Genomic DNA, 16,669 nt, shown 5'->3' on the forward strand with positions numbered 1-16,669 from the left:
ATTAAATATACAATATGAGTGTGCACACAATCGACCTGCAGGGAAATACAATACTTGCACTCGCTTTTACAAATGTAAAAAACAGAAAATCGACTGTACATTGCTTTATGTCATGCCATTAAAATTTGAAAAGCCGTATCGAGCGATGTCGGTTAATAACAGCCTACAAAATTGTGGCAGATGACAACCACAGCGCCAAAGTGGGCGGAAAGGCAACAAAAAGCAGAAAAATAAGAGAGGGGCAAAAAAATGATTGCAGCAAAAGGGGGGGGAATATAAATATCATGGAGGCGTCTCAGCGCACTGGCACCTGGCTCCTATTACATGCGCACGGCATTATTACAAAGCCACCAACAACAACAATTGCAAATAAAAGCTAATATTAAAAGCGGCAATTTTCCATGGCACCACCGACAACAGCAACAACCAGCAACCAGAAACAACAACAACAACAACAACGGGCAACCAACTAGAGCCACCCAACTTTGCCTTTGCTTTTTGCGTGCCATATGCGAGTTCGAAAGGATTTCCGGTTTATGCTGTTGCTTGCCAACTGCCTACTCTACTGTTGCCTCCTCCTTCCTCCCTACCTCCCTCCCTCCGTTGCAAGCTCCCTCCGTAACCTTTTGTAATGGTTTTGTTAGGCAAATGCAAAGCACATGGCAAATGCCACGTCTTCAACAGCGAGCTAATGACCGAGTCAATATATATTATTTATTTATACCTAGATTTTCTCTCTACTACAATTCCTTGACAATTGCTGACCTGAAATTGCATTTGCACACAAAGCATTTCGTCGCTAGGTGCCAGCAACATTTTTAATAACAAAAATATTTGTAGAGTTTGTAGAGAGTTTCGTCAAAGGACCGCATGCCAAATCTAATATAAATAGTTGTGTCAGCAAAAAGGACTCGCAATTAGCGAGCACACTCGACATCTAACTGAAATGAAATGAATCTATGCGAAAACTCGAACATATGCCAGGACAGCAGCAGCAACAACAATTCGCCTGCAGCGTGCATGGCGATACTTTTTCTTCCTTTTCTTCCACTCTTTTTTTTGTTGTTGTGGAGGAGGCGGAGATGCGTTGCAAACACGACTCGTGCTCGAGCGTGCGTGCTGGGCTTCATCTTGATGCACTGTGTGTTAATCCCAAATCAAACAAAAATTGAGACGAAACGAAACGAACGAACGAAGGGGAAAGAATATGCAGGAGCAAGCAGAAGGTAGCAGGCAGGCAGGTTTCAGCTTTGGGTTTTGTCGATTGTGTTGCACTGACTTGAACCTGAAGTGCAGGCGGCGTTGTACGCTGTACGTTGTACGTGCTGCCTGCCACAAGTAAGCCCCTAGCAGATGTTGCCCTCTGTCTCCTGCCTCCTGCCTCCACTTGCAACTAGAGTTGTGCTGTTGCTCCACCTGCTCGCACCTTCGTTCTTCGTTGGCTGCATTGCTCCTGCTGCTGGTCGCCTGCTGTTGCTGTTGCCTGTTGTTGCTCTTGTTGTTAGCCATGGCTTTGTTTTCGATTTGAGCTTCGTTTTTGCCTTTGCTCGCCGCCTTTTTGCAACGTTTACATTTTGTTGTTGCTGGCAATGTTTATGCCGGTTCGTTCGCTTGTTGTTGTGGTAGGCCTTGCTTGCTAGCTGCTGCTGCTGCTGCTGCCATTGTTGTTGCTTATCCTGTGTGTCGTTGAACTCAAAGCCGGTGTGTGCAGCAGAAGGAATAGCAGCAATACACCTAACCAAAGGCCGTTGCATGTCGCCCCCAAACAGCAGCAGATGCCTTTCCACCTTTCCACCTCTTCGCTCTGCACTTGACTTTGCCCCCCAATACGGAGCAACAGCCAGCTGCAAACGGGGGCAGGACATAAAAGTTTTGCGACAACTCACACACACACACACAGCGAAGCGAATCGCCCCCGAAGCCAAGCATAGAGTGAATAGAAAGGAGCTAGAGCTAGAGCTGGCCATAAGCTTAAGCATAAAAGCCGAATAAGCAAAACAGCCAACTGAACCGAAACTAAAGAAATGTAAACAAGCTAAAAACAAAGTGCAATAGCAAAAGGTTTCATGTTTATCCAGGCGCCATGGCAACCCTGCCAACTACTATATTCAGCTATTTGTGTTTTTTTCTTTTTAGATGGCGTGTGTCATGTGCCGATGGGTTGGACAATTTCTGCATAAAAACTCTATTGAAATTTATTTCTGCATCTCTCTGTGTGTTGCACTATGGCGAATTTTGTTTTTCGTTTTTATTCTTTTTTTTTCTTTTTTTTGAGGGGACAGGGCAGACAGCCAATACTATAAATTGTGAGCATGTGTAAATATTTTAGCAGATACAACCGGCGAGGAGAAGCCAGGACTAGAAACGAAAGCAACATGAATGTGTGTGTGAGTGTGTGGGCAATATGCGACATGAATTCATTACGAACTGCATAAATTAAAACATAAAAGATACAAGCAACAAAAAAATTGAAGTCCAATTTGGCATGCTAAATGCTTAAAAAGGCTTTTTGCACATAAGTATGGTCGAAACATAAACTCGATTTATATATGGTAAGAGCACAAATTCGACTAGACAAATTGAATGAATCAAGCGCAAATCAAATGCACAAAAAAGTCTTCAACTTGCACACACTCAAAAGCTATAGAGATACATACTGATACAAAGTCTAGAGAGAGAGAGAGACTAAAGAGTCGTAACCTCTGGCAAATTCGTGCTTTAATGTACACATCACGATTAAGAGGAAATGGCCAGAGAATATTTCATAATTTCATAGTAAAGCAACTTTGGCCAGTGGCCTTAAGATACATGCATCCAACAGATACAACTGGATTTTCTATGTGTGTTGCTTGGGGGCTCTCTCTCTCTCTCTGTCTGTCTCTTTCTCCCTTGTGCCTTGTGCTGTCCTCATTTGCCGACATGTAAAATGATGCGTAAACAATATTCTGACGCATCATTAAAACGCCTGAACAACTGAACGAGGCGCATCGATCAGTTTCACGTTCAGTTGGGAATCAACCCATCGTCGATCCACGATGCGAATGTGTGAGTGTGTGTGTGTGTGGAACGAACATGATTATGATGACGCATCATCGTAGCTACAAAGCTACGGCACTGACCTGCCACAACAACAACAACAACTAATTCAATTTTATTCGCTTGGACACGGCTCGAGAGTGCTGGAACTTTAACTCGAGCTAGGGACTGGGTTCGTCATGTCCACCTTCAAACAGAGTTCAACTGCCTCGAGAGTATGCAACATGCCACGCGCTCTCTCTCTCTCTCTGTCTCTCTCTAGCTCTTTCTAGCTCTTTGTGTGTATCGCTTGATCGTTTGCTTGCTTCGTTGTCGTTGTTGTCGTCGTAGTCGTCGTTGTTATTGCTGCAGCATGCTCAGCGCTTGTTTATGCTGATCTCTGTAATGAGATATAATGCCGGCCGGCCGGCCTGCCCCAAGACAACCAAAATAACAACAGCAATTGCAATAACAGCAGCTTCTTTACGGCACCGGGCACCTGACCTGGACATGGAGAATGGCAGCTTTGTGCTCCAGCGGGAGCATTGAAGCTGCCTCGACACAAAGGCACTTAAGTTAAGCGAGGGTGGCAGCTAAGTTTTCGATAAAACTATAAAAACGTACAACTCGCTTTGCAGCAGCTGCGTTTTAAGTTATGTGCACTTAATGGCCACTTTAAAGTAGCTACTTAAATGCACTTAGTTGCATATTTTTATTCAATAATAGTTACCAATAAAAGTAACACTAGGAAAATAGTAGAAAAATCATAAAAAGTAAATGTTGTTGCTATTCTTAAACTACTTTCGCTTAGTGGCGTCGCAGTTAAGCGAGATATTGGTGGAAAACTTCAATAACTGCCCTCGCAACATGTGTACGTATTGTGGACTGAGCCCATTGTGTATTGTGTTGTGTTGTGATCAACAACAAACATCATTATCAGCATTTGGGCCACATCATTATCACGCTGCATTCGTGATTGTTGTCGCAGCACAAACAGCAACAAGAGCAGCAGCAACAGCAACGGCAACAGAACCAACAACATCATTATCATCGATAAGTCGTGCGGCGACAGAAGCATTTGCAGCCTCTGACAAAGTTTTGCTTGCCAAAGCAGTTCACGTATGACAAAGCGAAAGAGAGAGAGAGAGTGAGAGAGGAGGAAGAAAGAGAGAGAGAAGGAGAGCAGCACCACAGCACTGACCTGGACAAGTGGCCAGAGTGACGAAGTGACGAAGCGGATCCTCAACTGAATCAGCAAATATTATGCATACAGCTGATTCGAATTGCCAACAAAAACAGTGGGCGTAGTTTTGCAAGGGGTGTGTTGATGCGAGGAACCAAACGGGGAGCGGGGTGTGCACAAGGGGTCGTTGCGCTGAACTTCATGCGTGGATATTAATGACCGGCCTCGACCCCAAAGCGAAACAAGCAACAGCAGCAGCAACGTCAACGAACGTGCCCAAGTAATAAAGAAATCTTCAATGTTCGGCGGGGGTGCACGTTCATGCGGATGCATGGATTATGATGATGACGATGATGATGATGATGCAGCCAAGGCGTAGGAGAATAGAGGAAGAGGCTAGAGAAGAGTGTGGAGGAGGAGGAGGGTGGCTGACTGCTTCTCGGAATGAAGCAAAAAGCCAGAACAAGAAATTGGCAAGCGCGTTCAAGAGGCGCATAAATTACAGCGCAGTTCGTTGGGGCTCGGCTCGGCTTTTGTTTTTGTTTTGTTGTTACTTTTTTTCATTATTGTTGCTATTATTGTTGTTGGCAGGAAATGCATTGCCACCGCATCGTTGTCGCATCGTTGACATTGCAAAAACGCTTTTGCATTGACTCAAAATATAATGAAAATACAAAAAAAACCCCAAAGACTTTGCCGCCCCAGTCCAATGCCACACCCATTGACAGAGGCAGGAACAACAAAAACAACAACAAGCAGCAGCAACATTTTCCACTTGAAGTCATTGCAAAATTTTTGCTTAATTTTTTAATTGCCTCGCAAGGTTTTTTGCTGTTGCTGCTGCTGTTTCTTTTGTTGCTGCTCTTTGTTGGCCGCCTGCAATCGAAGTTGGTAATTAAAAATGCGTAACGCGGTTTCTAAAAGTCGCCTTTGTTCTTGTTCACCACTCACAGTCATGTTGTTGTCATCGTCTACGCTGTTGTTGTTGTTGTTGCAACTGTGTCGGCCGCCTGCTGCTTTGATCGTGGCTGCAACAACAGCTGGCAAATTCACAGCGCAGCTTGGCACTGTTTCCTGTCTTGCTAAAAGCAAAGTTTAATTCTTTCTGTTTGCGATGCTCAACAACAAATCGTAGCAAATAATAAGCAGCTCCCTTGTAAGGGATTTTTCATGCTTTTCTCTCATTCACTAAGCTGCCAACTTACCAACCGACCAGCGACTTTTCGCAACTTTGGCTTTATGCTAAGAAACATCTGTTTACAACTCACCTGCAATGAAAAGAAGATAAAAGGCATTAGCTCAAGTCAAGTTGATTATGTAAAGTAATTGAGATAATATAAATTTGAACAAAGACTGTAGGAAATATTATTTATATTAAATATAAAATTAAGAAATTGCATCAAAGAAAGAAGTAAAGTATTCTTTGCACCACATATAAAAATCTTATATAATTTGAATACATTATTTATTAAGCAAAGTTGCGTTGTTGCTGCGGTTGCAACCGCAAATTGTTGAGCTGAGATTTGACTCTGACTAAAACCAAAACTAAAACCCAAAACCAGATGATAATAATGGTTGCCGTAGCCGTTGTTCTGGTTCTGGTAAATCCAAAAACAGAACCTAGCCCAACATTGTTTTTGTTTTCGCCAAGCTCATCCTCATCCTCATCTTCATTCTCATTCTCAGTCGAAGTCGCTGTCTCCATGTTGTCGTGGTCGCCTCATCGTGGTTGTGTTCTCCTTTATTTTTATTTTGTTTTTTAGGTTTTATATCTGCGCCTCAGAATCATGTCGCGGAGCCAGTGAGCAACATGTTTGTGCGCCAGCAACAACAATAGGCGGCAGCAGCAACAACAGCAACAGCAACAGCAACATCAACTTTTGCGAGTGCCGAAGCACTCGGCGATGGCCAAGCCTCTTGCCAGCTGCTTTTTGTGCCACTTCCACACGCACACACACATACACACATACTCATTTAGTGATGTTGTTGTTGATAATGCCAGCAATGATGTTGTTGCTGTTGCTGCTGTTGCTGCCACTTGCCATGGACTTGCTCATCAACTGGATTTACTGGAGTGAAAGAGAGCGAACGCGAATTGCAAGTCCAAAGTCGCTGCTGCTTGTTGCATTTAGTCATCGTCCTCCTTCTGCTGCTGCTGCTGCACCACACACTATCATCAACATCACCAACATCATGACGATGATGAGCAACATCATTATTATCATCATCATTGCTGCCCATTCGCTTTACGTTCCACTTCAACACCCGGCACATTGCCTTTCCCACAGTTGTTGCTGCTGCTGCAATTGCTGATGTTGCTGCTGCTGTTGTTGTTGCTGTTGCTCAGAGTGCAGCAGAGTTCGTTCCACTCGGGTTTGCTTGCTGTATTTCTCTTTTTTTTTGTTTTGTTGGTTTGTGGCGATGTTTATGTTATTTTCTTCTTCATTTGCTTTATGCTGTTGCCCGCTTCGCTTTGTTTTGATATCATGCATTTTGTTTTGCTATTCAGATTTCTTCTGGATTTTGTATTTTGCTCGCCATTCCCGACGCTCTCTCTCTCTCTCTCTCTCTCTCTTGCTCTCTGGACTTGGCTGATAATTGCAGCAGCGAGGCGAGAAACTTGATTCGCGGCACACTCGTGACGTCACTGAGGGCATTCACTTTATGCTGCTGCTGTTGCTGCTGCTGCTTAACTGTTGCTGCTTCTGCTGTGGTTGCAACATGTTGCTGACAGTCGCTGGTCGTATGGGCAATCAATTATTTTCATGTTCCAACTTTGGTTCCATTTACAATTGGCCACTGACAAGCGATTGCTTCGCTTGCTCCTTGTGCCCCATTGTCCAGTTTATGAGACACGAAATTTAAATTTACACATCGATAGCAGAGACACAAAGAGTGAAAGAGCGAAAGAGCGAAAGAGGGAGAGAGAGAGAGAGAGAGAGACTCGCGCCCATTGTCACGATAAATCAATTGCACTCTTGGCCCCAAAAAACAAAAACAAAAAAACGTTGCAATCGCTTTCAGCCTGGCTTTCGAATTGGCCTCAACGGTAGCTCGACTTTCGACTCACAAGACACATGCGATCGTTGTTGCTGTTGTTGTTGTGGTTGCTGCTGCTGCTGCTCACGGTAGCAACATGCAACTGACACTGACACTTACGTATGTTAATGTTGACAAAAAAGAGTCAAGACAACAAGAAGGCAGCAGCAAACACTCGACACAGAGCAATTGTTTGTTTATTTTATATGCTGATCACAATCAAAGACTGATTTTTGACAAAAGCCCTAAGCAAAGTGACTTTAAAGGAAAAATACTCTGTGTTGAATTGTTTTCGGATTGAATTTGTTAAAAAAAACTTTGCCTTTGCCTAACTATTACTTTTAGAAAATTGTTAATTAATATTGGTTGCTGCTTTGCTGCATTGCATAGACAAATTGTCTCGTTTTAGTTTGCAGTTTTGTATGCAGCGCGTTTTGTGCCTGCCTTCATACAAAATGCTAGACACAATTATTAAGCTTCTGTTAACAATTTGGAAGCATGTTCAACGCTTGACCTTTTTTTGTAACGCTCAATTTATGAGCTCAACACATGAGCATTAAACATGCAAAGCGCCATGTCAACAGTAACAGCAACACTGGCAACAGCAACAGCAACACTAAAAGCAACAACAGCAACACTGGCGTGTCAGCATTGCAATTATTTGCGCTGTTGTTGGGAGTTTGAGTTTTTTCTTGTTTTTTGGTCTATAGCATGGTTAGAGCAAATAAAACGCCGCCAGAGCCTCACATTTTCATTTGAAGTTGAAGCTGAAGTCAACGTTTTGGGACTTCAACTGGATCATTAGGCGCGCCCTGGAGCCATTAATTTCTGTAGAGCCCGAAAAGTGTTTGCCAATTGGCAAAAGTACACAGCAAAGGAGCGAAGCAGAGAAGCTGCTGGGGTGAAAAGCGAGTGGAAAAGGCAAAAAAAAAAAACAGAAAACTAAACGCAGCATTTAAGATAAATTTGCGACGATAGCATAGACCAGAGACCAGAGAGTAAAGCAGAGTAGACACAAACTGAGACACAGAGTCAAGTCGTAGTTGTTGCTGTTGTTGTTGTTGTTGTTGTTGCAACATGGGGCACATGAAGTAAGGGCAACAGCAACTGCAGAAATGGCAATCAAGTTCAATGCACAGCAACAAGTCAACACACATACAGAGAACGTGGCCTAAGGACGGCACTGGACTCGACACTGCAATCGAAATCAGACTTGGACTTGGACTCAACTCGAGTCGAGTCGACTTCTTGGCCATTTCGTTTTGTGGCTCGAAAACTTTGTCTTACCTTTCAATCTGCTTTAGCTGGGCAAAGGCAAAAACTAAAAAAATACGGCAAAAAGGAATAGGCCAGGAACAGCAAAAGCAGCAAGAGCAACAGAGCAGCCAAAGCAACTGCAACTGCAACAGCAAATGACAACAACATGTTGCTGGCAAAAACTTAGAATAGAAAGTGGAGCCTCACATGTTTTTTTTTTCTTTCTCGGCTCAGTTCAATGCTCCATTTGCTTAGTGGAACACAGAGAGCAAGCGAGTTGTTGGGGATTGTGTCTGCAAGGGTTGCCGTCGGCCCGTAAATCAGAAAAATCAACACATAAAAACTAAACAATCGCCTCATTAATTACAATTAGAAGTGTTTATTGCCAAAGCGCAGCCATAAACTCGCCAACCTGCTGCAGCAGCAGGCGAAGACTGGACTTCCAAAGCACGGCTTGCGTCATCATCAAAGAAGAGAGTCGAGAGATGAGTTTACTTAACGATCACAGCACAAACATTTTCGCCACATTGCATGGTTTATTTTTTCTTCTCTTTTTTGTTTTTTTTTTGTTTTGTGTGATGCCAGTTGACAGCGTACCCAAGCAAGTCTCTCCCCAGGCAGCAGCCGACGACGACGACGATGCCACTCGGGGGCATTACTGTAGGATTCATCAATCAACAGCTGTCAGTGCAGCCGGCAGCAGCAGCAGCAGCCGAGCAGCCAACAGCCAGCAGCTAGCAGACGTCAAACCGACCGGTTCTCAATGGTCCACAGTCTGCCCCATCTCGGACTTCTTTCCTGCTGCTGCTGCTGCTTTCCAGTTGTCCAGTTGTCCACTCTAAATCAGTATCAGCCGCTGTCCCTTTATGCGTCGTCTGTCACTGCGACTGCGGCGCATGCGCAACGTTTTTGGCCAGTGCCAATTCCAATTCCCATCCCCATCCATTTGCCTCGAGACTCGAGAAGACTCTCAAAGATGGGGGGCACCCTGGAGCTCAGCTTCCTGTTGGCTCGTAACTCTCTCGCTCGGTTCATTCGTTTGTCTCGTCCACTTTTGTTTGTTTTGCCTTTGGCAAATGCTCTCAACTTCCTCCTCCATTGACCATCATTCGTTTGCCATTTGCCGTTTTGTTTATTTTTCTTGCATTTTCTTCGACATTTTTCTTTTTTATTGGCGGCGGCGGCGTCGGCCGCGTTTCGTTTTTGCTTGGAAAATTTGCTACTCATTCAGCTGTCGTCGCTGTGTGTCGTCCATTTATGCAAATGCTAGCGATAATTGTGGCACGAATATTGCATAATCATGACACATAACAAATGAGATATGCTGCATCGGCTGCTGTTGCTGTTGCTGCTGATTCCAGCAGCGATATCCGCGCTCAACAGCAACATCAATGTCAGGGCTCGTTACAATTGTTTGACGAGTGCAATATCAGTTGCACAGGCGGCAACACAGCTGTAGTTTTAGGACTTGGATTGAAGTTTTTAATTTTTTTTTTATTCACGCAAAGTTTTAGACTGAGATTTCTACTACACATTCTAGTTATAGGTTGTTACTTCGAAATGACCTAATGAGCATTCTACTCTAAAGAAATTTTTGACTGAGATTTCTTCTACAAATTTTAGTCATAGGTTGTTAAAGAAATCATAGTCGGAGTTTTCTATTACACAAATGAAATTTAGGCTTAAATTGTTTACCTATCGTCTCTACTTCAAGGCGACTTTTATTTGAATTTTCTGCATTAAATAAATTCTGGAGTAAGCTATTGAAATGAGACTTCAAGAAGATTGCAGATAAAGATTTCTTATACATAAAGAAAGTTTAATCCTAAAATGAGATCGAGTGTTCTGTGTATTTAAATAAGACTTCATTCTGAGATTTATATTTCAAATAGATTTCAGTCTAAAGTTGCTACTCCAAAGCGACTTCAGACTGCGATTTCTACTGCCATCGAAGTGAACTTCCCCACGTTTCCAGGCCATTTGGTTTGTTCGTCGCCCACAGTGTCCTCTTTGGCTATTTTCAGCGTTCGCTCTGCTCAGTTGATTTTCACTACCAATGCCATCATTTATTTTTGCTCTTGTTGTTGCCCCTCTTGATATTTTTATCTCCATCTCGCCATGACGCCCACGCAGCAGCAGCAGCATCAGCAGCAAGGGTTTTTCCTTTTGCTTCCTTGTGGGCTCCTTTTTTTATTGCTCCAGCTCCCTTTCTAATTTAAGCACCTGCCGGCTGGCGGCTGCTTTGACAAAAATGTCCTTTCTGGGTAACGCCCAGGCACTGTTGGTGGGCGTTTTGGCGTTGCACTAGGCTCTTTTGCCAATGGATTTAGCTTTAGCTTTGGCTCTCGATTTGAGCTGCCTGCGGAGCGACTTTGTTGAGCTGTCTGTATAGAAATAAACGCCGTTTGTCGACTGAGAGAAAGAGAGAGAGAGTGCTTCTCCTGTGTCCTTTTTATTTTCTGTTCTTTTAGCTTAGTGCCCTTTTGCAACGTCAGCAAACACACACACACACACGGTAAACACTCTTGGCACACTCCCATATTCACATTAAGTACACACATAGTTCTTTTTATTTCTTTTTTTTCAAAAGGATCGTTTTCGCTCTGGGTATCCATTTCCGTTTGTGCGACACTTTGCTTAGCTTTGAGCAAAACTTTTTAATACAAGTTCAGAGCATAAGAACGCACTTATACACACTCGTAATTGCAGCTCTCTCTCAACTCTCTCACTTACCTTAAACATTTCTATTTAATAGGATCACACAATTTCACAAAAATATTTTGCTGCCTGCCAGCTGCCAGCTTCAAATGTTGGTCAAGAGTTTACTGGCTTCGTATTCCCTTTTATCATTTCTTCTTCTATGTTTTTTTCGTTTATTGCAATTTTGATTTGCAAGTCGACGATTACGATTTCTGCCAGCAATTTAGCTCGACCAGCTCGTGTTTCAAATTGACGCGCTCTCGAGCCTTTGGGCCATGCGATAAGCCGAGTGCAGCGACCGACCAAAAAAAACACAACTCAACGTACTTTTCTCTTCAGCTCTTTTCTCTGTGAAATTACCAGCCGGCTGTGTTTTTCCCCCTCTCAGACAGTTTAGTCTACTACTACGTCAGTTAGCTGGTCAAGTACTTGGCGGAAATTGGGTTCGTTAGAGTTGAGGGCATAAAACTTATGTCTGATATCCTGTTGAAATAGTGCTAATGAGCCGGCAGATGGACTCCACTCAACTAGTTATATAGTAGGCTATAAAAAAATCCCTTTGTGTCGTTTCACCTGCAACTTTCCCAGCTCTGTCAATAATCAAACATAAAGCGCAATTATCAAGTCGCGTTTATATGCAAGTCGCATGGCAAGTGTCAAGCAAACAAGTTAAACCGCAAAGAGAATTGATTGCACTACGAATTTAAAATGCTCTTTAAGTTGAAGTGGGAACTAAAAACGTTGCCAACTATGTGAATAATAGTTAGCTATTAAATTAAAGTGAATTTCATAATCGCATGTCAACTTATGGTATATTTTGAAAGTAATAGTATATAGAAATATAAAATGTAGCTTTAAGTATCTTTTAGTATTTTATTCAGTATATTATTTTGGTTTATCGTTCAGTAGTTAGTTAGTACATTATTTTGGTATATCTTTTAGTATTTGGTTGGTATATTACTTGCATACTATACTGTAGCTTTTTTATTGAATTTTTTTACAATCTTGAACCACATTTATTTTTATATCTCATACTCAACTACTAGACACAAAGTGCATTTATGATTTACTTTATAATTTTCACTTTTGACGTGCAAATTGCCGCTGCATATGGACACTCCCACACACACACATATGGAAACACATAACATAACTGTCACTTGGCAATTATTTTGTGTGCTTATTAAACTGATTTATGAGCACATTGCAACATGAAAGTTGCATTAATTAAAGGAAATGTGCTTAGCTGAGCTCTGATAGATTTTGAAGGGGCAAACTCTTCAGCTGGTTTCGGATCATAAAATAATAATGTTCATACAAATAGAGATGGAGAAACTGAGCGAGCGAGATAGGCATAGAATTTATGAGTTCAGTTTGCAAAAAAAAAAGTTGTTAAAGCGAGTAACGAAAATCGTTAACGTAATTATGGCACATGGTATAGAATCGACATGCATTTCAACTGTGAATATACATCTACATAAAACACACAACATAACACAACACATGCAATGTGGTGTCAGTTGGAGTTGTTGGCTATTGTTTGTAGTAGTTGTAGTTGCTGTTGCTCGAAATGCAAGTGCGCAAAAATGAATGTGAACATGATACATGCGAGTGGAAAGCCACTCAACGTTCGGCTCAGACAGCTTGACGCCAAAGCAAACGCTAAAAAGTTCCGTGTAATGATGATGAAGCTTGCCACTTTTATTGTTGTTGTTGCTGTTGTTGTTATAAAACAACAGTCAGTCAGTCACTCAGTCAGTCAACTAGCCAACGGGGTATAACAATGTCTATAATAGCAATTACGAAGCAATGGAAATTCCCGTTGTATTTGTGCAGTTTATGAAACGTTGGCAAAATGCAGTGCAAAGTTTTAACAAAAGCCAAATGGACATTAAACAGAGATAGCTAAAGAGTAAGAGGGAGAGAGAGAGTGAGAGCGAGTGTGTGACTAGGTAAAAACAACGATAATGATGCAAAATGCTAGCTAGAGACTCGTGTAACAACAGCTAAAAGGTAGAATTTGCTGTGTTGCTGAGATAGATAATGATGTTAGCAAAATGGTAAACGAGAACGCATTACGCACACAACAAAACAGATATTGCAACAATATTATGCTGCAATTTAATATGCATAAGCAGCATAATAATAATAATAATAATATTGTATTTAATGAGCAGCAAAAGCTGTCAGTTGCACGTCCACTTGCAGCAGCAACAGCAGCCACAAGAGACCAGCCAACAGTTTGCTGTGTGTATTGTATGGACAATCGCTGGCCGCTGAGTTGTCAAAAAGATTGAATAACAAATGAAATGTCATAAAAAATTCAACTTGGCACGACATCTAGCGTGCAGCCAGCAACAGCAGCAGCAGCAGCAACGTCAGCAACAGTCACAGCAACAGCAGCAACAACACCTGGACAACCTCGACAACAACACTTCAAGTTAGCCCGCATGTAATCCTATTAACCTTTTGGCAACTATTAATCAATTGGCCTCACTGCGACCAGCCAAAGTCTAGCAACTTGTTCACATTGCATATGAACAAAAAATAGTAATTAATTAATCAACATTTATAAGTTGTTAACAACAGTTAATTTTTGGGCAATCGAAAGTGCAGCTTAAAATGTTCTCAAACGGCATATTGACAAATTAAATACATTATGATCACACAAAGCAAACAATCAATGCGCTTATCTTGTGCACTTTGTTGTGACTTTGGCATTATGCAAATTGCCAGCTAATCATTTCAACTGCCATAATCATATAATAATACTCGTAAGCAGTCAATATTTTTTTTATTTCTATTTTTTTTGCATTCTAATTTTTCTATTTTGTTTTTTACTTTTTTTTTGGCAAATTAGTTTCATTATTGTTATTATTTTTTTTTCTCTCTTCATTTTTTTTTGTTTGTTTGTGATTTGCTTTCAAACTCGGCGGCGCATTGTGTGAATTTGTGTGTATATTTTTTTATTGTTTTGCTGTTGCTGTTGCTGTTGCGGTGAAATCTTCAAGGCCATGCATATTGACTGACTTGAGTTTTTTTTCGATGTTTTCGCGTTGTGCTTTTATATAATTTTTTTTGTGAACAATATTTTTGTTGCTGGCTGCAACCTGTCGCAAAATATTTCGACGCATTTGTTATGCTCAGCTTATTTCATTATGATGATTGCTGTGTTGTGTTGTGTGCTGTTGGTTATATTTATAACTGCTGCAGTCATTCATCATGTGAACGAAAAATTAATAAGCCAAAAGTCAGCACAAGTTCCGCCCACATGCAGAGCAGGAAATGGCCAAAGAGAACAGGTTGGACTCCCCAACACGGACTCCAACTCTTGCGCTAAGTGCCCGATAATTTTGTGCCCGAAACTTAAGTGTGCCAACACAACACAATTCAAGTGAATGATTTTTTTTATTGTTGGTTGCACATTATACAAGGCCATAGAACCAGAAGGTGATTTGGCAAAAAAAAAGAAGTGCGCTGCGATTTGATTTCGATGTTGACCGATTGTCGAAGGCGTCAAGGTTAGATACACAAATTTCCCCACAATTATTTCGTTTTTGGCCTTTTATTATTATAGAAATCAAAGTGAAATCACAACGAGTTGCAGTTGAACATAATTAATGACCAGCCGGCAACAAAAAAAGGCAACTTTCATATAGAATTGTCTAAGCCGATGACGTGATCTATAGCAGACGAGGCGCTTTATCTGATACATACATAACATATGTGAATAAGTTAAAGTTAAAGCTGTAGCTGACTCATATTTGGGATGAACAGTAAACGGTTTCAGTTAAGTGGTTTCAATGGCAAGTTATCAACTTGGATTGCTAATCCATTAGATGCTTATATGTTAAACGATTCTCAAAATATGCTGATGACGCTCGTGGCAACAACAAAAAAAAACCGGAAATATAAACAATGCATAAAGCTAAACAAATAAACCAAGCACAAGCGAATGCAGCATAAAAACTGCGGCAATAGAAAATGGAATAAAAATACAAAACCCATAAAAAAAAAAAACAGAAATAAGTAGTTATTTTTATAAGTAAAGGCAAGAAGGTTAATAATACAAAGAACGTAAATAAATACGAACACTTTTGCGTAGTTATTTGTATTATTTCGAAATGCAAATAATTGCCAAAAGCGAATGAACGCTGAGAAACCATATATTTAAATGCGAATGAACCGAATGAACCGTTCGCTTTGGATCAGATCGGTTGAATGCACTCTCGCCTGGATACACACAGCAGAACATCGCAAAAATTCTAAAACCAAAAAAGCAAATAACGAAAAAATATTGAATTATTTATGTCAGTGGCAGAGGGAAACCTTCGCATAATACACAATCGGTTTGTTGGCCAGCCAAAAAGGATATTCACAAAGGGAAGGAAAGGAAAACTGTGGCAAAGCCGATGTCGATGTCGATGTTCGTTGTCTGTTGTCGCTGTTTAACCGGACACTTGCTATGCAAATGCGATTCAAATTTCAGCAGTGCAAATTTGCAAGTGAAACGAGTATCCGAAAGATACTTATAGTATATATAGTAGAACAAGAACTGTCGTCATTGGCAGCCAGCGTCACAAGTTATACAGAAGAGTTGACGACGTTTCATTGCTTTCGTTGCTGTTGTTGTTATTGCTTTCCGGCATTGCAAGTCGCGCACGGGTAATAACAAATACGAGCGACGACAGATACAGATACAGCCACATCTACAGATAGAGATACATATACATATACAGGGAGGTAGAGATACATTTGGCGCGGTAGCTGAAAGCGCATTTTATAAATAGTTGCTGCTGCTTGGTTTTTTGTTTAAATGTATGAGTCTCGGCGACAGCAACTTGTTTGTTGTATTTTGTCATTGCAAAAACAAACAATAAATAAAAAAAATACCGGGAGGTTGGAGGGAGTATAGAGAGTAGATTTAATATGCCCATTCCCGATCGCAGGTGATCGAAAACTAATGCAAGATTCGGGAATGAAAAGAGTGTGAATTCGCCAGTGCAAATTCATCTTGCGAGCGAGTGAGATTGATTGGAGAGGAAGCGAGCGAGTGAGAGCGAGAAAGTGCGATCGTTTTCAATTTTCGTTTGTTATTAGTCGCTGCCGTCGCCACCTTCGTCAACAGCAAACGCTGACGACAACTGCGACTGCGACGGTGACTGCGACGGCGACTGCGACGCCGGCGACGGCATTGACCGCTAGAATGCAATCAACCTATTCCAAGGCCAAGTGGCCAGCGGTTTTTGCTTGTAGTAGGTGTGTGTTTGTGAGTGCGACTATAAAAACGTATCTCTCTCTCTTTCTGTAGCTATATCCGTTGCTATAAATGTTGCTGTGACTGTGCGGGTCGGCCAAAGTATCTGTGACTTATTAGCGGTGAATTTATTTGATTTTTTTTTTTTTGGCGAATCAAAATAATGAAAATGTCAGGAAAATTGGCAAATTATTATATTGCGAGCCAAATAAACAACA

The 16,669-nt window shown here is 41.5% G+C and overlaps 1 protein-coding gene across 3 annotated transcripts in view; it reads right to left on the reverse strand.

The window, feature by feature from the left end:
* The window catches only part of LOC132787074 (zinc finger protein 395), a 156,800-nt gene that overhangs the window by 34,380 nt on the left and 105,751 nt on the right, over positions 1-16,669 (reverse strand). The window contains exon 5 of one of the 3 annotated variants that reach the window (XM_060793962.1): positions 5,404-5,466. The exons of the other annotated variants lie outside the window; for them this stretch is intronic. Within the exon in view, the coding sequence (XP_060649945.1) occupies positions 5,404-5,466 (63 nt within the window). The remainder of the gene's footprint in view (positions 1-5,403; positions 5,467-16,669) is intronic. 3 annotated transcript variants of the gene reach the window in all.

The sequence above is a fragment of the Drosophila nasuta genome, chromosome 2R (assembly GCF_023558535.2).
Source record: "Drosophila nasuta strain 15112-1781.00 chromosome 2R, ASM2355853v1, whole genome shotgun sequence".
Lineage (NCBI taxonomy): Eukaryota > Metazoa > Arthropoda > Insecta > Diptera > Drosophilidae > Drosophila > Drosophila nasuta.